At 34.1% G+C, this 24,436-nt stretch overlaps 1 protein-coding gene across 4 annotated transcripts; it reads right to left on the reverse strand.

Moving 5' to 3' along the window:
• Window positions 1-5,614: 5,614 nt before the first annotated feature.
• LOC148863821 (protein WVD2-like 7) lies at window positions 5,615-12,363 on the reverse strand. 4 transcript variants are annotated; one of them, XM_088978311.1, is made up of 11 exons: window positions 11,845-12,235; window positions 11,328-11,398; window positions 10,682-10,964; window positions 10,233-10,531; window positions 9,856-10,062; window positions 9,136-9,197; window positions 8,958-9,050; window positions 8,755-8,851; window positions 8,590-8,661; window positions 7,984-8,094; window positions 5,615-6,355 (listed from the first exon to the last, which is right to left on the reverse strand). In XM_088978311.1, the coding sequence occupies exons 2-11, from the start codon at window positions 11,361-11,363 to the stop codon at window positions 5,867-5,869; spliced, it is 1,749 nt and encodes a 582-aa protein (XP_088834437.1). In that variant the 5' UTR covers window positions 11,364-11,398; window positions 11,845-12,235; the 3' UTR covers window positions 5,615-5,866. The 4 variants fall into 4 exon arrangements, with proteins under 4 accessions (XP_088834437.1, XP_088834435.1, XP_088834436.1 ...); XM_088978309.1 differs by having other exon boundaries at window positions 10,233-10,964; window positions 11,845-12,363; XM_088978312.1 differs by lacking the exon at window positions 5,615-6,355 and adding an exon at window positions 6,599-6,901 and having other exon boundaries at window positions 10,233-10,964; window positions 11,845-12,363.
• Between the last annotated feature and the right edge of the window lie 12,073 nt (window positions 12,364-24,436).

The raw sequence follows: 24,436 nt of genomic DNA on the forward strand, positions 1-24,436 counted from the left end.
GGGTTCGACTCGGGGCTACACAATGGGTTAGCCCCTCCCCAAACCCATAAGCGGATAACCCCCGACCTCTACTTGTGAAGACAGGTTGTCACGAGGCGGAGTATAATTTCAATTCCAACTCTCTACTCTACTACAACCAACCAACTATAGGCGGAGTATCATTGACACGAGGAGATCAATTTAACCTATTTGGCTTCTATAATCTTTCATGAATTGTTTACAATTAAATTTAGGTTTAAATTCTTTTTTTTTTTTTAATTGATCCAACTTAAATAAAAAGTTGTGAGATCAATTCAAAATATATAAAGATAACCCACTAAAAGTAAAGCTACGAAACTCTTATTAAAAGCCATCTCTTTAATTGTAAAAAGTTAATATTCTTTAATTATAATAAAATAACCAATTTGATCAATAGTCATGATAAAAGGCTTGGAAGGCTTGGAAGTGACACCACCTATTTATAGCTGAACTTGCCTAGAGTTAGTTATGAGCAAATGACCATGATGCCATCCGGCCTGTGCCATGCATCCTTATCCTGGGCCTGCTGTCATGTGCGTCCATGCCATTGGTCCTACCATGTGTGTCTACATCATTTGCCCCCCACTCTAGAGGTCGTGGTGGAGGTCGGAGTTGTGATCTCGGCTTCGGCCAAAGATAGTGTATCGTCCTTATTAGGAGGTGCTAATTAGCTTATTTTGGTGAGGACCTTGGCTTCGGCTTTGGTCTTGTTGGAGACAACCCCTTGTAGAGGCATGGAGATGTCGGCATTGGCTTTGGCTTCGTTGGGGATAGCCCAGCTCGGGAGCGTGGAGATGTCAGCTCTTGTTTTTGCTTCATTGTAAGTAGCCTGGCTCAGGAGCATGGAGATGTCGGCCTCGGCTACGGAGGGCTTCCCTTGTCTTAGTGGTAGCTACTTTGTTGATTTTGCCTCTTGGGAGAGTTGTGGAGGGCCGAAAAGCACGGAGGCATTGGCCTTGGCTTCAGAGAGCTTGGTGCTGTGTTTTTTTATGGGTACGAGATGCATGTGCCCTCCAATCGTGTGCTTCATAGATGTGTTGATGAGTCTATACATAGGTCAGGCATCGACCTCAGCTGGTTACTACCATGCGAGGTATGGGTAACTAATGGGCATGGCGTGGTCGTGCACGAGGCAATGTTAATGTCAATGAGTTATGGCCATACAGGGGATAGATTCTGTCACTGGGTACTGACCGTGTGTGTGACGGGTCTCGATATTGATGGGTCAGGACCGTGCCTAAGACGGGTGTCGGGTCGTGACCATATGGGAGATGGGTCATCACATTGTGACCGTACGCGGGACGAGTATTGGGTCGATCGAGTCGAGTTGCTTCTGGCTCAAGATTAGCGAGTGGACTTCTTGACTAAGTGAGTGGACCAACTGACTCATTCGGTGTCGTTTCGTCTTCCCAAGGTGGTCAACATGTGTCGGGCATCGGATCGGATTGCTAAGGCGGTCACTCCATGGCCATTGGATCGGAGATGATCTGAGCTGTTTGTTTTCCTTCAAATAGGGCACTTAGTCGAAACTGTCCTCACCATTTGCCTTTAAGAGCTTGAACCTTCAGAGACCTCGACCTTCAACTTTGATCACCCTTAAACCTTCCAAGATCTCGTCCATTAGGTAAAGACTTGAACTAAAGCCATGTCTCACTCCGACTTCGGTCCTGAGTGCTTTGAGTGTTCTAAAGAGTTAGGCGCTTTTTCGCCTCACCTTACCACATAAATCAGCAGTAGCAAGGGCTACGCTAATGAGTCCAAGGGCCCTGCTCTGAAGCCCGAGATCCGTGTGCTGAGAGAGAGGATTGCCCCTGTAGGCGCTGAGTGTAGCCAATGGGGCAATGAATCTCCCCATGAGAGTGTTGGGTCGACGAGGCCAAGGGATGGTGAAGGTGCTATAGGGTCTCCTGATGTGGTGGACAAACCAGGCGATGAAGCTCTAGAGATGAGCCCTAGATTGGTGTCCGAGTACAAGACCCGAGGGGTAGTAGTGGAGCGCCTTACACCCTCCAAGTTGGACAACACAACTCAAATAAATAAAAGTAGTTTAATCTTCAATAATTATTCAAATTGTATAGCAAAAATGCATAATAATTGAAAATATATTGATAATGAAAATAAAATAAATAACTAATAAAAATAAAATAATTACAAACATAATAAAAATACTAAAAACTGTATTAAGTTAGTCAACAAAAATTTTAATATCAAATAATATTTTAATCTCTACTAAATATCGATGAATAAAGTACAACAAAAATACAATAAATACAATAAGTATAATAAATTAAATTTAAAAGTTAAATAATAGTAGTTTAATATCCAATAATTATAAAATATTTTTGTTAAGTAACAAAACAAATGAAGATTTATGCATAATTATTGAAAACATATTTATAAAAAATATAAATAATTGCAGAAAATACAATAAATATTAATTTTAGGATATTAAATATATAATAAATATCAATTAAGATTTTAAAATCATTATTGATGAATAATATTTTTTGAAAGTTATTTTTCTAGAATTATTAATTGATATAAGTGAAATTGGTTATTTAAAATATTATTTAGTTATTTAAATAAAATCCTTATTTAAATTTTATAATTTTAATTATTAAGTGAATTTAATAATATATAAAATTATAATTTATTCTATTATTACATAACTTCATTATTAATTTTCTAAAACATTTAAATTATTATTAATTTTAATATTATGTTAGGATTTATTATTTTAAAAATTTTAATTTATTGCATAGTTTTGTTATTTAAAATATTTAGTTATTTAAATATTTAAATAGTATATAAAATATTTAAAAAGACTCATTATTTGAACTTAAGATATTTGGTTATTGAAATATTTAAATAGTATTTTATTTTTTAATGTTAAATTTATTATTTGAATAAACATTTAATTTGAATAATCTGAAAAATCAAAATTTATATTTTTAGTACATAATTTCTTGATGAATTTTGTAAAAATATAAAACTCTTAATAATAAGAATATTATTAAATCTATTATAATTATTTTTTGTTTTTTCATAAATATTTTAAAGTTAATACTATTATTACATAATTTCATTATGAATTTTGTAAAAATATTAAATTATTATTAATTTGAATATTATGTAATGATTTTATTTTATTTTATTGCATAATTTCGTTATTTTAACTATTTAAAATATAGTCATGTTAAATATCGTTATTTAAAATACTTAGTTATTTAAATATTTAAATAATATTAAAATACTCATCATTTGTATTTAATATATTTATTTATTGAAATATTTAAATAATTAAACATTTTTGTGTAATTATTTAGTTACTTTTAGTATTTTATTATTTAAGATATTTAGTTATTGAAATATTGAAATAATATTTTATTTTTTAATGTTAAATTTCTATTATTTGATTAATATTTAATTTGAATAATCTGGAAAATCATAATTTATATTGTTAGTACATAATTTCATGACGAATTTTGTAAAAATATAAAAATATTAATAATATGAATATTATTAAATATATTATAATTATTTTTTGCGTTCTTTATAAATATTTTAAAGTTTATACTATTGTTACATAGTTTCATTATTAATTTCGTAAAATTATTAAATAATTATTAATTTTAATATTATGTTATGATTTTTTTATGTTAATATTTTTTATTTTATTTTATTGCATAGTTTTGTTATTTTAGTTATTTAAAATATAGTTGTGTTAAATATTTTGTTATTTAGATATTTAAATAATATATAAAATAGTTAAAAATACTCACTATTTGAATTTAAGATATATAGTTTTTGAAATATTTAAATAATTGAATATTTTTCTATGTAATTATTTAGCTATTCATAGTATTTTATTGTTTAATGTATTTAGTTATTGCAATAATGAAATAATATTTTATATTTTTAATGTTAAATTTCTATTATTTGAATAACATTTGATTCGAATAATCTGCAAAATCATAATTTATATTGTTAGTACATAATTCGTGATGAAATTTTGTAAAAATATAAAACTAATAATAATATGAATATTATTTAATCTATTATAAATTTTTTTTTGTGTTTTAATAAATATTTTAAAGTTTATAGAATTATTATATAATTTCATTATTAATTTTGTAAAAATATTAAATTATTATTAATTTGAACATTATGTTATGGTTTTTTATTTGATTGCATTATTTTGTTATTTTAACTAATTAAATTATAGTTATGTTAAATATTTCATTATCTAAAATATTTATTTATTTAAATATTTAAATAATATATAAAATATTTTGAAAATACTCATTATTTGAATTTAAGATGCTTAGTTATTGAAATATTTAAATACTTTTTATTTAACTATTTAGCTAGTTTTTGTATTTTATTATTTAAGATATTTAGCTATTGAAATATTGAAATAATATTTTATTTTTTAATGTTAGTACATAACCCTTTGTTCGTCTTAATTAAGAATATATACTTCTCAAATAGTTCAATCCTTCATGCCCAAACTAGGCATAAGCCATCTTGGGCTTGAAGACCTTTGGATGGTTCAAAGAGGTCTTTCAATATATGGGAAGACCTTTGGATTCTCACCTGCCAAGCTATCCGCTGATTTGCATTTCTATTCTAGTCTCGAATCTTATAAAGCAGCATACTTTGCAATGGGACCTCTCTGGCTTGGAACTCTCTTCAGTCTTCATTATGGGGGAAAATTGCTACAATCACAACCATTTCTTTCTGTCAACAACCTATGGAGGACAAACCATCTCCGCCTATAGCAAAGATGGTAACTATAGCGTCAAATCTGGTTATCAGTTCGCCTGGAAGCCACAAAACCTAGAGGATGACTTGTGTACTACTAACCAAAGCCCCAACAGAATCTGGAGTCTAATATGGTCTCTCGAGGTTCCACTAAGGTTCAAATTTTCCTCTAACACTATTGTAAAAAATACAAACACTTTTACCGATGGATTGTTGTCGGTAAAAAAATTATGAACCCAATTTCTGTTGCTATAAGTTGCATCAATATGTCATTAAAGATCTTTGAATAAGCTTTTTCTGCTTCTTTACTGATGGTCATTTGTCGTTATTATTAACATTTAGGCCGTAAATATTACACATGAGTTTATACTGGCAAAGACCAAATCCATCAGTAAAATCATATTGATACGGTGCTTTATTAACACATAGTACAGATAAGGATTCTAATTAAATGGATACTAGTACACTTTTCTTACCTTTATTTTTCTTTTATACTCATTGATATATACCAAATAGTAAGTATAACATCAGTTTTTATGGAAGTGAAAACATTTCTTTCTTTCTTTTTTTTTTGCAAAAAGTCAAAAAACATATTTTTGTTCATTTCACAAACTATTGAACAAGGCTATTTTCAAAATCAAACTATAGATTCTTTTTGTTGTGAGAAAACGTACTTTCAAATCAAAAACATGTTATTGTTCCTTTTGCTGATGTGGCATTTTGTAGAAACGAGAAAAACAACATTCATGTAAAATGCCACCGGAGGGACCAAGACCGAATTACCTGTTTTATGGTGGCCCATAAAGCAGTGAATGCTACATCATACTCAGTATAGACTCGCATTGCCCTGGTATCTTATTCTATAGTTATAATAACCAAATAATTATCTGTGATTCTGTGGACAATGGAGAAGTTCAGGGAGCCAAAGAAGTGGCAAGGGAGATTCCCATTTCAAGAATTCCCTGAAACAGCCACCATTGTTTTTTCTATTCCAACTACAACTACATGTATGTTACATACTGGATACATGTAAGAATGAAGTAAAACATAAATGCAAGTAAGATGGTGACAGTTGGGGATGCAATTAGGAGGCAACACCAACTGCTAGATTGTTCAGTCCTGACCCGCCAATGTCTATACCCATGTCAACTCCTTTTGTTTCTTTGCTTGCTACCTCATTGCTACTTTGCCCTACTTTTCCATCTACCCTCTTCCTCTCAACTCTCTCTTTCTTCACCTTACTAGTCTCTGATCCTAGTTGTTTCTGTATATTGGGATGCTTACTCTTCTCCTTCTCTTTCTTCCCTGCTGCCTCAATTCTCTTTCCAGTTTGTGGAGCATGGCTTCTATTGGTTGATAAATTTGGAGAGCCACCATCAGTTTCAGTGGGTACTGTTATAGCACAGTTAATGTCCTCTGAGACTTGTTGATTAACAGTTATGTTTGCAGATTCACTAGCAGAAAGGTTCTGGTTTCCTGCCTCAGAAGATGCTTGTGATCTGAATGCAGCCCTCCTCGCTGGACTTGTAGATTCACCTCGCTGTTTAGTTGATTTTACATCATTTGACACACCCTGAAAAGGAGATTAATAATGCTCCCACATATGAGAAAGCTTCTCCATTTTTTCCTTTTACCAGTAATTATGCACTTTAGATGTGCAAAATAATTAGAGAAACCTCTGTATGTGGAGTAACAACTCTAAGAAGCTATGTACTTAGATGCCACTGGGATATGGAATCAGATACGAATATGAAATTGAAACATCCAATGTGATATGGCACCCTTGTAGAGGTATCCGGGTATTACAGCTCAGAAGTAAGATAGAATCAAATACTTAAATGCTAGAGCGACAAATGTGAGATACATGCATGATTTTGTCCATTTAACTGGTCAAATAGATTACACTCTAAATGCTAATAAATGAATTATGAAAACACATGAACTACCAATGCACACCATGAAATTAAATAGAAATGGTTCTCTAATTCCCTAAATTGAGGATTGGGGCCTTGCATGGAAGTAGAAGTTGTTTTGAGTCAGTGGAAGAATCAGCATGCTTCATTCTTCTCATTGAGATTTGAGAGGAACCCGCTCCTCGTCCTCCAGTTGAGTTTTTATACTGAAAGCTCAGACAATTCTAGTCTAGTCAGACTTTCTTTCTTCAGGAAAATTCCATACAGGAACAAACGATTCCATCGAGACAAAAATCAGGTCTTTAATAGGACATAAACTTCATTTCCAGTACCTTAGCCAGAACTACATTACCAAAAATAAAGTAAAAAAAAAAGAAAAAGAAAAATGGAATGTTAGAACTGCAACCTGAGCCAAACCCATGAATTAACCTAAGACTCAGAGTGCAAGAACAAGGAGAGTCTCTTTGCTAAAAGTGACCCAACGCAGGTCTTGTTTTGGTCAAATGGGGTTTAGTTTGCAAGAACAATAAAACATGTTTAATGGTTACAATATCATATAAGCAAAATGCAATTGTTAATGGTGTAAAGGGACATTTTTTTGGAACTGCAACCTGAGCCAAACCCATGAATTAACCTAAGACTCACAGTTCAAGAACAAGGAGAGTCTCTTCGCTAAATGTGGCCCAACGCAAGTCTTGTTTTGGTCAAATGGGGTTTAGTTTGCAAGAACAACAAAGCTTGATTTAACGGTTACAATATCATATAAGCAAAAAGCAATTGTTAATAGTGTAAAGGGACAATTTTTTTTGGGTATATATATTCACACTCAACTATTCCATCACCGAGACAAAGTTGCTACATTGTTATGGGAAAAGGAATCATATTATAACATATGTAGCATACATTGTCTGGCTCAGGTTTGACCAAGGCATGACAGACCTTGACAAATCAACCTGATCTGCCGCTAGAGTTGTAACTTCCAAGACAAGTAGAGCACAAGGTCAGAAAACTCTAGCCTTACTGGTATTTCTGTTAACATTACTAGCCATATCTAAGAAAGTAGAATAAGCAAGAAGAATGACAACAATGGAAAAGTGGGCTGTTGCACTATTTTAAATTGATGGTATGATTCCTTAAATGGGTGACATGGTCAATTTTGATTGCCCTGTTGGGGTGCAACATGTCCAACTTATTGAGAAAATAACTGTTCTTACCACTTTGAATTTTCTTTATCTCTGTTCATGAGAAAGGAATTGCATGCTTCAGGACATAAAAGTAGTCTATGTACCTTTTTGGCATTGGAACTCAGTGGAGGTGTTTCATGATAGAAAGAGGGCATGGGCATTGCCTTGAAGTTGAGGCTTCTTCGAAATTGTTTTATCTCAGCTTCTGTCTCTTCCTACAAATACAGTAACTAATACAATGGGCTCTGTCATATAATAAAGGAAAGGCTGAACACACCACTAAGACAAAATACATAAAAATCTTATGAAATAGAGATGGCAGGGTGCCCACATAATCGTCTACTTTATATAGATAACATAAGATGTCTTATGAAAATGATTTTTCTCATGTTATTTACAAAACAACCTGAGATATGAATGAAAAATTATATACAGGGGATGTAATTAATAATATAAATTACGAGATAAATGCTGTATTATTTTTTATTTTATGAATTTGTATCATTGACATGAATACAAACATAATCAAATATCCAAATATCATAAAAAAGGACTTTTCTTTTTTACATATATAATAATTGAAATAAACTTGCGTGCAAAATAAATATGACCATCATTATGTTAGCCAGATTAGAAACTGAACCTTGTCAAAAAACTTAGCTCTAACTGTGTTCGAATATGTAAATTTAAAAAGAGATCATTCTACACACCTGTGTTCTTGCTTGGATCTGGTTCATTTCAACCTCTTTAGCATGCATTTTTTCCTCCAACTTCATATAAAACTGATTCAGATAAGGGACAGTAATGGACGAGTAACTCTTTCAGGTTCAATCCATTATAGATAAAACAAATTTGAAATGAACAAAACTGCTTGCCTCTTTCCTCTTTTCTGCTCTTTCATCACACTTGAAGTTGAAGACTGCAGGACTAGACTTTACATATGTCTTAGGTGAATTTACTGTTCTCTTGGATCTACATTAACCAAACCATGACCAGAAATCCAAAATTAAAAGGCAATGATTGTTTTTCAGGACCCAAAAAAGTAATTATATTTAACCCAATTATGCTATTCACAAACCTGTTTGCAGTCTGATGTGCTTTGGATTCATCCTTCTCTGATGCATAAGGTTGAGGTTTACTGCCTGCTTTCTTCATCCTTGTATCTTTCTCACTGTAACAAAAACAAGATAAAATTTCCTAAGAGTTAACTGAGGAATATCAGATATAGTATGACAATCGAGAAAAGGACTTCATACCTTTTATTTTCTTCACTGGATTTCACCTTCAAATTTCCAGGATACTGTGAGGGGACACCAATCTATAACAATAACAAAAAATTGCTAAAATAATCAAACTTCAAGTTTTGGACCTTTTGGTAATTGTTATTATTCAAAAAACTTATCAACCAGAACTGGAAAGTGTGTACACTCCAAATAAGACAGTATGGGCCCGTTTGGTTCACGGGAATAGGGGTCTGGAATTGGAACCGGAATGGGCTATTCCGATTCCAACCATTTGGTTGGGTGGAATCAGAATCCCATTCCCATTCCGGCTGTAATGGCCATTCCCTGCCCCTCCCTGGGGAATGAAATCCCATTCTTGCTGATTCCAATTCCCATTCCCATTCCTGTCTGAACCAAACAGACTATGGGAATAGACCATTTCGATTCCGATTCTGAAGGATTTCGATTCCAGTTCCTATTCCGATTCCTACTGTGAACCAAACGGTAACAGACCCTATCTTGATTTATCTTATCATTGCTTTGGTATACAATAGTTACATAGATGCATGTAGCCATGTACTCACATTTTACTAAACTTATTTGAAGTATGAAACATGAATAGTCACTTTTCAATAATGTTGAAAGCTTGGGATGGTTACATAAAACTTTGACTTTCTCTGTGATTAAATATATTGCTGCAGAACATACTATAAACAAAAGAAGTTAAGGAATGCCATACTTTAAGATGCTTACCTCTCGCTTTGTAATTCTGGTTTGAGAACCAATAGCTGGTGAAACTTTTTGAGGGGACCGTTTCTCTGTTTTAGTCTTCACTGGGGCCTCTCTTTCAATTCTCCTTGGGTTCTTTGCAGGATCTTTGTATAATTCATTTGAAATCTTTCTTGGAATCTGAGTCTTTGGTTTGGGTCTGGCAGATTTTGTTTCTGTTACTGCCTTTACCTACGATCAAGATATCAAGAAGAGTAAGCCAAAAGACAGACATAATAGTCTATAATAGAGATTATAATACTATAGCAAAATTTCTACACAGCAAACTAAGTGAGCATACAAGAAAGACATGCACATCAACAGAAATCCATTTATGAACCATTACATTGGAAAACTCTCACCTTCGGAGAAGTTCTTCGTGGTTTCTTCACTCTGGAAGTATCAGCTTTCCTTGCCATGCAACTACTTGTGCATAGTTTGGTGTTTTTTCCATCCATATTTTCTGTTTCATCAGCAATATTATGTTTTACTTCCATTTCTGGTTCATCCTTAACCAAAGGTAGTACGGTGACCTCATATTCACTTTGGTGTGTTCCAGCATGTTGTTGTTGATCACCATCCAACAGTTCATCAGCATTACTAAGAGATTGATTTTGCTGTGTTATATCAAGTTCTATGAGTTGGTCATCATCATCCAACACTGCATGGGAATTAGTGAGAGGGGGTTCCATGTCAAATTTAGGTAAAAAGTCCTCAACCTCCATTTCACAACCCATAATATCATATTTTCCATGCTGATCTGAATTATGTGGGATTTCATCATAATTAGCAAAATGGCTTCTTTCATTACCCTGCTCTAATTCTTCCATGTAACTCATGTGGTCCAGGATATCATTTTCATTAGTTTGATGTTCCATTCCATTTTGGGATACAGATGAAGTCTGCAGCAGAAGACCCTTCTTCTTAAAATGTGCTTCAAAATAGGCTTTCTTCTGAGTGACAGAACCAGCTTTTGAGCATTTCTCGACTTCTTCAAGGTATCTATTATGTGAGAAGGAGGATCTCCTTTCCCATGCTAAGGATTCACCTTCAAATCTTCCAAATGATATGGAACCAGAATGTAAAGATTCTGCCTGCCAGTTTTGAAAGAAAAGTAATATAACTTCAGATTGCATGTGAGTTGTGGCTATACATATTTGGTCTTTTAAGCAAATTTTGTACAGAGAAAATACAAGAAGAGACATAGTTGTGTAACACTAATTCATAAACCAATTTCAACCTATAAAAACTTGAGTGTAATCATGAAACCTCTCAGTGAAGATTATATCAGATCAAATTTGTATGGTTTCAACAAGATCGTACCACAAGGTAGTTCTTTCTACTGATAAATGATATGTTCGTCAGCATCTAGACTATAAATAATAAATCGACCAATTTAATAAGAATGTTAGCTAAATGCTTATTGGACCTCTACTTTATGAGCTCAAAACCATTACCTTAAAGCTAATGGATTCTCCGACTTCTCCAGCCATGAGAAACCAAATCAATTCTCACATCCCTGAAATACCTGTACATTCAAGACAGAAAATTATATTTCTACGTTCTACCTCAGAAACCAGTTTTACCATTACATCCTCAAAAAATTATTATCAATGCATAAAATCAGCAATTAAGGATATAAGCAACCCTATTAGTCGAAGTGTTTTAACTAAACAAATTATTTAATAAAGACTTCAGGTCTTTGATATAACAGATCTTCCATTGCATGAACAATACTTCTCCCATTTCCAAGAGCAATAGAAAATGAAACAAGACCATGAATCTAAATTGAACGGTAAAAGATTCAGTAGAGGAATTGGGAAGCTTATTTAGTTCAAAAAATAACTTAAATCACGCATCTCTTCATCTGACAAGTATCACTCAAGTACAGAATACTGCAGATCAGTCAAAATACCACAAAAAAAAAAAACACAAAATTCACTACAGCATAAAATAATTTCCCTAGAAATATACCTTCAAATGTCTTGAATCAAGAACATTCCTCTCGCATAGGAAGTAAATATCGACAGAAACGAAAAAGTTAAAAACTTTCAAGCCATAATTCTAGTGGCGAATTGCAGCAACAACAAAACGAAAACCTCTGTAGTTCAATATATCCGACGACAAAGAGCTCAATCGCAGGAGCTCCGTTTGATCTGTATGAATAAAAGAACTTCAGGAGCTTCTGAGCACTCGAGAAAAACGTATGGGATCAATCAACAATGGAATTTAAGTCTGCTAGTTGGACTGAACTAAGAAGCCATACCGCCAGAGTTTTTCATTTCTTTTATTTTTTATTTTCTTTGTAAATAATGGATTTTTCTATCATGTGGGACGAGACTTCTAAACTACCAAGATGCTTAACAGATCCGCTCCCTGCTTGTCTCCTCCTCTTGTCCTGATCTGGGGAAGAACGGCTCGCTTCCCCTCCGTCAATGATCGTCAGATCGCCGTTAATGTTTCTAACTATCGTACGGCTGAAATGGATTGATGTTGATCGAAGATGCGGATAAGGAACCTGAGCCGGTATTTATAACGGTAACCGTTTCAGACAATCGACAACTTAGGATCAATAGTTTGAGCCCACGTGGCAACCATATTCTCTCTCATCTTTAGCTTACTTGGCTTTTTGCTGCACTGAGGCTCTGACTTTGGAGCTCCCGTTACGCTTCTCTGTCGTCTCATCGTCTCTTGTAGAGTAGTTGTCTCAGTGATGAGCGAGAGGACAACGTGCCCAACCAGAGCCATGAGTCACACGGTAACTTTTGCCACACCCAATATATTTTCAATGCATGGATTTAATAGGGATTATGTAGTGTGGATGAGAAATTAGTGGATATGAATTAGTTTATACTATACCTTGTGACAGTCATCTTATCACAATCTATAACTGTTTTGAACTGTGAATACATTGTATGGATTGAATCGGTTTATACCAAAATTTTTTAATTCTATGTATCTCGTATACATTTTATGGGAGATCTACACAATCAATCATAAATATTTAATTTTTATATTTTATATGATAAATAAATTGAAAGTGGCATTAATAAATTAATATATAGGCAATAATTATATTTTTTAAATAATTAAAAAATATTATTTTATTGTTAAAAATATTAAAAATTAAGATTTAAATAATGAAAAAAGAGTAGAGAAGGAGAAACGTCGGACTTGTACTAGAATTAACATTAAAATTTATTATTTTATTAATAAAATATTAAAAATTTAAAATTTAAAAATTATTAAAAGATTAAATAATGTGAGAGTAATTGGACCATGTGTTACATTGAAACCTTCCTACAAAATGTCAACACCATAATGTGGCCCATCAACGAGAAAATACTATGGGCGATAAATTGAGGTGTGGCCCGTTCCTGTTCACACTATTTTGTGGACGGGGATTGTCCACACATAGCAGAACACTATATCTTACCATAGATAAGACCAAAATGATTCCGTTTACAATATTTACACACTATTGAATGCCACCTTAATATTCCGTGGATAGGAATGTGGCAACAACTCCTTGCCTTGATCGAGGGAGTGATAATTCCAACTATTTTGGGTTTAAGTAGCTTTTCCAAAAGCCATAGCTTTCAAGTAGCTTTTGTTAAAAACAAACAACAATCTGTTTTGGTTACTTGGGCCAATAGTGCATGGGCTTAACCTTTGTTTTCATCGTAAAAAGTTGTTTATTATCATTACCAGGCCCGTGAATCATCATTACTTGGGCCTATCAGGAAGGCTTACAAGTGCAGCTGGAAAAGTAAATCCACTGGAATATCAAGCTCCTATTTGTTTGATAGAACTTGCATATGAATGTATGGTCAGAACCCGATAATTATTTGTTTAATATCTGAATATTAAAATAATAGTTTTGGTTACATATTAAAAAGAAGGCTTTTTAATTGTTTGATCTTTTAAATGCAGCTATGATTTCACAAATCTTAGTTGTCGCTTTTAGTGGTTGATGATTGGAACTAGGGAACTTTGTAATGTTAAAAAGTTCCGAAAAGAGAAGAGGCAGATGTTGTTTTTAAGGCTCAAATTTTATTACGATTAGTATGCAGGTAATTATGTAAAAGTATGAGAGTGCAAATAATTTGAATGTAAATTTATATTTCCTTTTATTTGGGCTTTTGCCTCTTTGCTTGATTTTTAGATAAAAGGTAAAATAAATTTTGAAGGTAAAACCCAAGGTAAAAGTGAATCAGAATTTGCATTCTTTTTATTTGTACTTAAGGTTGTGTTTGGTTGCAGTACAACTTTATTTGCATTAGTACAAATGCATGAGAGTGCAAATGAAAATAATACAAATTCTGTTTTAATTTTATTTTGGGTGTTACTTTATTTTGCTTCAAGTCTTGATTTAATTGATTTTGTATTGCAATCAAACAAAATAAGGTAAATTTTGAAATAAAAATAAATCATAATTTGCACTGCTATGATTTTGCATCAGTGCAAATAAATTTGTATTACAACCAAACACAGCCTTAGGCTCAGTTTTGAAAGAGTATAAATACAAATATGTGTGGTACAAATGCATAGAAAATAATATAATATTTAAGGTTTTGCACACAACATATTTGTATTTGTACTCCTACCAAACTGAGCCTTAATGCATTTTTACTAGTGCAAATGAAAGTGCACTACAAATAAATAGAGCCAAAGAGATTTAACATGAGACTTACGTCAGCACACTTAGGGCCCATTTGGTTTATGAGAATAGGGGGTCTGGAATTAACTGCTTGGTTGGACAGAATCGGAATTCGATTCCCAATCCTGGTGGAATTTTATTCCCCCATTTGAGGGAATGCCCATTCCTTCCCCCTCTCTTAAGAATGAGAAATCCCAGTCCAACCTATTCCAATTCCAATTCCTGTTGGAACCAAACAGGTGGGGGAATATATCATTCCAATTCTGATTTTGATTCTAATTTGGACTGTAAACCAAATGCACCCTTAATTTTTGTTTTGAATGTAAAAAAAAAATATTTAAAATAGAAGCCCTTCTCATGCGAGGGGGTGTGAATGAAATTGAATCTACACTTAGTCTGGCTTGAAAGCTTTGTGGAAATGATGTCTGGACCCATTGTAAATGATATCTATACAACTAACTTCAAGTAAGCAATGCATGTAAAGAAACCTTCCTTTCACAGATTGTCTATGCCATAATTTGGTTTGATTTTAGGAGCTCCAATAAAGAAATCTTCCTTTTACAAATTCTCTATGCTTGGGGATGTTCAATCAGATGGTTGCATGGTTTTGTTTTTGAAAACATAAACAACTAACATCAATGAAAACAATATATATGTTGTCCAATACCCCCTTAGTCTGCCTTGAAAGTTTTATGGAAGGAGAAATTTTAGACATTTATATATGTTCCCCTAGTGTTTGTAATTTTAATTTCTTGAAGAAGACAATTAAAAATGATCATTTAAAGAAGTTGTTGCCCAGTTAGAAGACATTAAGGATGCAATCAAAACACGACCTTTTCATTCCTTACTGATGGAGGGTGATTTGGCCCGACATCGTAGCACGGGGACACGTGTGCGTGACCTAGCTCAAAGAACAGCTCAGCCTGATAGCAAAACCGTGACTCGACGGGAGAGACACGCCGAGTCCAACACTAGCCACTCGGCAGGTTAAGCGACTCGCCAATGACTAACACCTGGTCAACCTTGACTCCCACCAAGTGTGGGAGGTCCCGAGCTATTCCTAAGGGGCTTTGAGCTCTCTCTTCTTAAGAAGGGAGCACCTCGGTTTTCGGCTAAGTGTCCTGAGGGAGAAGCACCTCGGGGCAGTACCACCTCCAACGCAGGCACCTTGGCACCTTGGTATCGAGACAAACCTGCCCTAGGTAGTCTGACGTACAATAGCTTGGCAAGCTGTGGAGAGGCTTGCCTGACATCCGTACCTATTGGACCTAGTGGCACGGCTCTGATCCCTTGCCAGGCGGCACTCTATTTGTCGTCTCTGAAAAGCATGGCATGTCAGTCAAGTCCATACCTGGCGATAGTAATCTGTAGCAGCAACCTGCACCTGCCACACCTGCCCTGGTAGTAACGGCTAGGGCAGTGGCGGTTATGCCAGGCATGATCGAGCTCCGACATAAAAGAACTCCAACTCTCACGAAGTAGAGGTATTAAAGCTTAAGCACTTTCAACACTCTTATTCTCTATTCTTTCCTTGAGATTTCTCCAGTTCTAACTTAGCCATCGGAGTGTTCCCACCGGGAAAACCCCCTGGAACCCTTCACCTTCTCCTTCCTCTTAGGTGCCATCCGTTCCAGCTAAAAACCAAGTCACAGCTAGTTAGAAGTGCCCAGATCGTGCAACATCACCTTGCCTTGTATAGGTTTTTCTTCATTCCCCCCCCCCCCCCTTTTTTTTTCTTTTAAACCAAATACAGCCTAAGGTTCAAAGCAGTGGTGTCACAAAGAGAGTTGAAAAACAAATGCATAGTAATGCTCATGAATGTTGGACAAACTCAGTATCCAATGATACCCATGAATAGGGCTGCAATCCAAGCCGGGTTATCCAATACAAAACCTAAGAAGTCAGGTTGGATAGATCAGGCTTACAATCAAATTAGGATTAGGGTTATTTTTTGCTGATCCAACTTCATTTCGGATTGGATTAGGGTATACCTCTCAAGCAATTAGACCCGATCGACCTGAATACTACCATAATCCATATAGCTATGGATATATGGGAGTTGAATTTTTAGAGGGTGTTGAACAAAATTGGTTTTGATTTTAAAAACAAAAACAACTGTCACTTGAAACTTAATGTGTCAGTTAATTAATGTGACAATTTTTGTTGTTGTCAAAAAACAAAATCAATCATATTGTCCAACACCCCCTTAATTTATTTATGGGCATTAGTGTATTTTGTTTACTTTGTGTTCTTTTAAATTTCTTTTATGTTGTTGTGCCTAATTATGATGTATCAAGTTATTGCCTTGATCTTCTTAATTGTCTCATTGATTTTTATTCCACAGTTGTATGTTTTATTAATTACTAATTCCATGATCTTATATTTTAATAAGAGATCTACCATAATTCATATATAATATACTTTAATCATTTGAGACATTCCATTTTTTCCATTGGTGTCATAAAAAACAACTAAAAAATACCAATAAAAATGGTTAATATATGGTTACGAGGTTTCTTAGTCAATATATGGTCATTATTATACGATCATGAAAGTTAATGTGAGAGATTTATGAAAATTTAAGAGGATGAAAGAAAGGCCGGGTTGCCTTGGGTTAAGGTCGAGGGATTTTAGGTGGGGTTAGGATTAGGGTTGATTAGATTGGACTGGGGGTTTAAAACCTTGGGTTGGGTTAGGACTTAGGATGGATTGGCCTTAAACCGGCCGGCATGATTTGCACCCCTACTCATGAATATGCCATCAATTGATGATATGGACTGATAGAGACGGACCAGCAGAGTTGGAGATACACCAAATACTTCACCTATGCCAATGCCATGTGCTGACCCCTTTGGAAATCCATTTTGATATGTCACGCATCAGATATATCGTATTTTAAAAAATTTTAATGGGTAGAGGTTCCTGCAAATATAATAAAAGAAAAAAAAAAAACACTTTGATTTTGTTGGTTCATTCAATAATCAATATGGGTTATGAGTTATGATGGTCCCTAATATTCGGAGTCTTTATTATTAGTGGTAGTAGTATTTATTATTATTTTGTACACAACGTGGTTTCTCTACTCTCTCAATTAAACCTGCAGTGAACCCGGGCTTCGGTATTTTTATCATTAAACCAAGCGATGGCCAATGATCCCTTCTCATACGGATACGGGCAAAGAATTTTTCCAAATGTCTGTAAAATCTTTGATTTAGTTTTAATAGAATGGGATTTTCTACATTTTCTTTGATGGTGCCCAGTGTTCTAATTAATGGATGTGGAGTATAGGGAGTCCACATATAGCCAATAACAGGATTAAAAAGAAAGAAAGAGCTCATGATTGATTTAATTGAGGATATAACCCTCGATAAAGACTTGGAAGACAAAGGAAGACTGGAGTGATGCCGACTCTACATATATTTGATATTTGGAGCCATTTAAGAAAAAGGTGAAGAAGAGGACCCTCAAATCCTTCACGTGGTAGCAATATCATTGTTGGGGGCCCAGCTCAGGCAGAGAGGCTAACGTGTTGCTTTCTTCGCCCTGAATTTTAGGGGGGACTACAACTAAATCTCATGGTTTGAAGGTTGAACTTCGAACTTTGAACTTTGAACTTGAATGGATGGAGTAGTGGAGCAGACCAGAGTAGCCACTGAACCCATTTTTGCTTCTTTTGTTGTGCTGGTTTTTGAGGGAATTAACGTCTCAAAATTGTATTAATTGTTTAAACTTTAAAGAATGATGTAAAGGAAATAGAAGATTTAACAGATAAAAGGTCTCCCTGAGACGCTTGTCATGCGATCAAACATACTAGAATCCAAGATCCAGTCAACTCTCTTACAGCTTTGAAACTCATCAATTGGTCCAACTGATGCCATGGTTCCCTAGCTCCCTCATCTGAGCCTAGAATGAAGGTTCATCGTCATCTATCTTAAAAATAGTGATGGATTATTGAAGGGTGTGGAAGGGGGGACCCTTCCTTACCTAACCTAACATGCATCAATGCAGAGTAGGAATTATTAATTATTGTTCACAGTCCTGCCTTGGGGGTCCATGTTATTTTGAGAGAGAGAGAGAGTAAATCTCAAGTTAACAACTTGTGGATGGGCGTCAGGTTACCTGTTAGCCGGGTGTATTAATTGTTGGATTCCCAATAGGAATGCATCTTGGAGCATGTGATCATGAACCATGTTCTGAATTTATAGGACAGTTTGTACTTACATGCTCCAAGGTACATTCTTATTGGAAATCCGGCAATTGATCCAAGGTAATCAGAACATCCGGGCTCTTTGGACCCCTTCTTATGTGGATGTGGATCCAACCTCAAGAGACTACTCAGACTAAACAGCTTGCATGATGGGATAGACACTCTGCCATCTGATTCATACATTTTGTTTTGCTCCTTTTAAGAGTAGTGACAGAACTTCATTCCACCATTCAGGAAAAGCTGCTTCATTATTTGGCCCAGCTGATCTCTTCGTGGGATCCATTTAAAAGTGGGTTGATTCTTTATATAATGTACAACACAACACTGTAGCCATTTCTATTTACCAAACTGTTACTGTCCTCTTCTCAGATATATATATATATATATATACTTTTTCATCTTAACAAATCAAATTTGATCTGGATCGATTAAGTTATTGGGTTGAAGTCAGATATGCCCCCAATTCGAACTGATAAGTTCTGATCTGATCCATTAATTGTGAAATATTACATATTATTATATTATTATATCATCAAGCTTTTTTTACTTTATAGCAAAAAAAAAAAGTTTTCTTTTACTACTAGCCAAATAGAATTAGATATTTGATAAGATAATCAATTCGAATTCAAATTATAATCTTAAAAGTGCCACGGATTCTTATTGTATCAAGACAAGTGAAATTTCTTATCAAATCAAATCAGATATACCTTTAACCAAATTCAATTCATCCATTTGCAGCCCTATTCATTGATGTATTTACCAAAAAGCCCTCAAGTGGGTAGTAACCAACATTTTTGTAAGAGTGTTGATTCCAATTATAGTGCATTAATTATGAATCATTATGACCCATAATTAAGCTTTTAATTAATTTACTTAATTTTCATTGGTTCACATTTCACAAAATGTAATTTTATATTCCACTAAAGTTCTGTTGCTTTTTGGGAAGTTATTTATCCAAGTAAGTGCATTCATTTACCGATGTTCTTTTATTTTCCAAGTAAATAAGACAATGTCCATTTTAGTGATAAAAAATCATTATTAAAAAGGATAATTTTGTTCCATTCAAATGTTGACAACTTTCACCCTAAGTGGGAAAGTTAATCATGAACCTAGAAGACGAGTATCATTTACCCATACCCAAGGAAAATAAATTTTCCATAGATCCTAGATAAATCTGAAAAAAAAAGCTTGGATATTTTGGTCAATAAGAAAAAAATCCCATTGGCTAACTTTCCCCCTTTCAAAAAAAAAAAGAATAGACTCCAAATGCATGCACCACCCATTTTGCATTAAGATTAATTGGTGATCGATCAAATATATGGATTTTGTGTTTATCTTGAACATACTTGTAATTAATTAGACTCATAATTAATTGGTGATCACTGTTGTGTTTTGGGTCAGGTTACATCGTGATACTTAAAGTGTAGTTGGTTGTTGTATAGCCCGAATAAACTTAGTCATTGATCAGAGAATGCAACTTGTGCTTATCGGGTTGAGCATTTTTGTAAATTTTGAAGCAGTGGAAATCCCTCAAATTAGTTACCTGATTTGGACCCCCCCAAAAATAATATTAGGCATGCTTTGTTTGTTTAATATTGTACAGTGGGATAGGTCAACTCTCATCTTATAAAGTAAGTATTGATATAGTGGAATGGGTTAGTTCCGGTGCCATATCGTGGTTAAGATCCATCATTCAAGCAAAAAGTCTTGAAGCATTTAAGTTGAGTTTTCATTTGATTTAGGACATGAAGCAGTGTTTATTTGCGTTGAATAGACCTCTAATTAATGTTTGATATTTCAATGGTCATACTTCATTTGGTACACATCAATATCATGATCATCATCATTCAAGTTTGTCAAGTGTGTTTTTGCGATTTCATCCTTTTCAATAGCATTTTTATTGTCAATTTGCCGTCCTTTAAAATAATTTCTCACAAGTTTAATCCATTTCCTTTTTGCCCTGCCTTTGGCTCTTATTGCCCATCCCTTTACCTTGTGATAAATCACTTGTCTCCTCCAATTTCAGAACAACGTATTTATAAAATGAGCTTTAGCATGAAATTAATAATCAAGTTAAAAAATAATAATTTCAAAATTAAACTGACTAAAATAAACGAAAATAACCAAATTAAAGGTTCACTTTAAGTGTTTTCTTACTACATTTTATTATTGAACCAAAATGATCCATAAAACAAATCTACATTAAATTAAATTAACAAAAACAGAAAAAAAAACTTGATAACCCATGCAAATAAGCAATAATTTCTTTAATCTTTTATATAAGAAGAAGATTGGTTGACCCCGTGTACTAGTGGATAAATTTGGGGTTTTTGACATTAATTTTGGTCCAAGTTAAGGTTCATATTTAGGTTGGCCTTTAACCTAACCCAACCCATCAAATTTACACCCTTACTTTAGAGGGAGACAAAAGGGATTAATAGATATTTAAGAGGAAAAGAGGGATTTAGGCACGGTTTGAGAGGATTGCAAATACAAATATGTTCAATGCAACAAAACCTTGTAAATGGTACTTCTAAACCCTACATTTGCACTTTTCCCAAATTGAGCCTTAATGGGGAGGGGAGATGTTACAAACATTGACTATTAAGGAGAGAGAGAGAGAGAGAGAGAGAGATTTAAGAAATGAGGGTTTAAATTTTGACTACAAAAGAGGAAAGAGGGGAGGTGGAGTCCTCTCACCACAAAGCTCACATGTGCCTTCTCCTACTCTCCTTTGTCGCACATGTGCATATTTATTTCTAAATGAAATCAGTAAAAATATAATAGGACAAAATTAAAACCCTCATGGGGTGAACACACATATGCATATTTATTTCTCACACATGTGCATATTCACTCTCTAATAATACCCTCCCCCCTCTCACCCACACACCCACACACCCACACACACCTTAATAGTTGATGTTTGTAACATCTCCACTTCTCATCAAATCCCTCTTTTCCGCTTAGATTTCTTTTAATCCTTGTTGGTTCTATATAATAAAGTAGGAGTATTAATTAGATGGATTGGGCTAGGTTATGGGTCCACCTAAATATTAACCATAATTTTGACCCAAACTAATGCCAAAACCCAAATTTGCCCACCAATACATGGGATGAACAATTTTCCTCTTATATATATAAAAGTCTAAAGGAACCCTTTATCCTTTCTATTGGTTATTAGGTTTTTCTCTATTCTTTTATTAATTTAATATAAATTTGTTTCATGGATTCTTCTAGTTCAACAATAAAAAGCACTTAACATGAGGCTTTGGTTATTGATCTCATGTTAAGCATATTTTCTGACTATATAAAAAGGAATACGTTTGAAACTCAATAACTAAAAAGGAAAAAATATATTTTTCTACTATTTTACATATAAAAAACTAGAAATATATAAAAACTTTGATAAATCACTATTATTTCATTTATCCTTTAAAATACACTTATAAAAAGCAGCCCGTGCATTACATGGGTCACCTAGTATTTCTAATGATTTAATTTAAATATAAATAAGCACATGTGTGGTAAAGGAGAGGAATAAGATGTACGTGTGAGATTGTGGTGAGAACTAGAGTGGTTTGTATTTGACCATATATAACTGACTCTAAATTAGGAAACAATGGAATATGAAAGCTAAAGTAGGACCAATCTCACTATATATTTTCATTTTTGAAGTAAAATGAATTAGATGCATGAAAAAAAAAGAAAAAGCCAAATGAAGAAAAAGATGGCTTCAGCTTTTTTACTCAAAAGCCATATATAATTAAAAAAGAAAGAAAAACGTGCTTCTATATCTATTTGAAAAAAAAAAAACCCTTCTCAGTTTTGATTTCTAAGAGGTGAAAAGGCATAAAATCTCCTTGAACAACCGTCCTAATGAATCCGTAGGCAACATTCATTATAGAAAATGAAACCATACCTTCATCACCTCTATTCATTGTTTTCAAAACTGGATCGGACTGGAAAGACCAGGAATTGATCACTTGACTGGTTCCATTTTCCTCCAAAACTGCTTTTTTCTCCAAAACTGTTGATTTTGGTCAGTAAACCGCTAAACTTACCAGTTAATCGTTCAAATGGTTTTGATTGTTTTTCAAATTTTTAATTTTTTTTTAATTTTTAAAATTTTTTTGTTAAAACAGGTCGGCCATTCGGGCCGAATATTCAGACCATTTGAACTAGTAACCAGACCCCTGACCGGTTTGGTCACTGATTCGTTTTCAAAAACATGCCTCTATCCTATAAACAACTGAACTGTCAGAGTTGCATTTGTGCGGGCCTAAGTGGATTTGGATCAACACAGCCCAACCTTTTCCTAGCTTGCGTTTAAATTTTTGGACTTTGGGTGGGTCCAGGTTTTAAAACTTGGACTTAGACCAAGCCCGGCCTAACGTATCCCTGAGTTAGTTTATCTTAATTTGGTTTCATTGAGTTTGCATGTTAAAAATATGATTTATAATATAAATATAATGTCAACAAACTCATTTGAAAGCATTTAAACCTTAAACTTCATCTGTTCAACCACTTAAATCAAATTTAATTTATTTTTACGACACAAATTATTATTATACAAGTTGACAAACCTGCCCAGCTCAAGGCTGGTCCATGGGTTGAGAGCAATGTTTTCAAAATCGGATCGGACCAGACGGTCAGACCGGAAAAACTGGGATTTGACTGGTTTTGTTTTCCTCCAAAACCGCTTTTTCCTCTAAAATCATTGATTTTGGTCAGCAGACCGTTAAACCGATCAGTTAATTATTCAAACCGTTTGAACGGTTTTGACCGTTTTTCAAAATTTTAATTTTTTTATTTTTCGTCAAAACCAGCCGGCCATTTGGGCCAAACGGCCAGACCGCTCAAACTGGTAACCGGACCCCTGACTGGTTCGGTCACCAGTTCGTTTTTAAAAACCATGCTTTAGAGTGTTCAAATTTAGGTTGGGTTGGCTTCAGCCCTAGGCTTGAAATTTAAAGTTGGACCTGGGTTTGCCCAAAGCCCAGCCCTGCCCATCAACGTTTGTGGCCCTATGAGCTAACAGTGCAAATCTGACTGGGTTAGGTTGGGTCGAGGTCAACCCTAATCGTACCATTGTTGTTGAATGGTTGAGCCCCAATCCTACTGGACTCCTCACTTCATTTTATCAAATGTTCTTATATCTTAGAGAGGATCAAGTTCACTGATTTGAGGATTATTATGTATGCGAAAACAAAGTTAAGGGTGTCAATGGACCGGTTTTGGGTTGGATTCAATCTGATTCAAACCTTATTAAATCAGATTTGGATGGTTCATATAATTATTGGATTGGGTTAATCCAAAATAAATTGGTCCATATTTTTTATTGGTCTGAATTGGACCTAAACCAAATTTTCAATAATCTGATTATGAGGCCAAACTCTTGTCCAATTTGAAACCGATCAAAATTGAAGCCGGCATAAAATCACTTTTATGAAAGTACTTTTACGTAAGCACTTCTATAAAAATAATTTTATGAAAAGTACTTATACGAAAGCATTTTTCAAAAATACTTTTATGAAAGCACTGTTACAGAAGTTTTGTACTAGCACTTTTACGAAAGCACTTCAATAATAGCACTTTTACAAAAGAACTTTTACATAAGTACTTTTATAAAAGCACTTTTATGAAAGTACTTTTACAGAAACACTTTTATGAAAGTACTTTTATAAAAGCACTTTTAC

Source organism: Nelumbo lutea, chromosome 3, assembly GCF_056320005.1.
Source record: "Nelumbo lutea isolate HS-2025 chromosome 3, American lotus-T2T, whole genome shotgun sequence".
NCBI lineage: Eukaryota > Viridiplantae > Streptophyta > Magnoliopsida > Proteales > Nelumbonaceae > Nelumbo > Nelumbo lutea.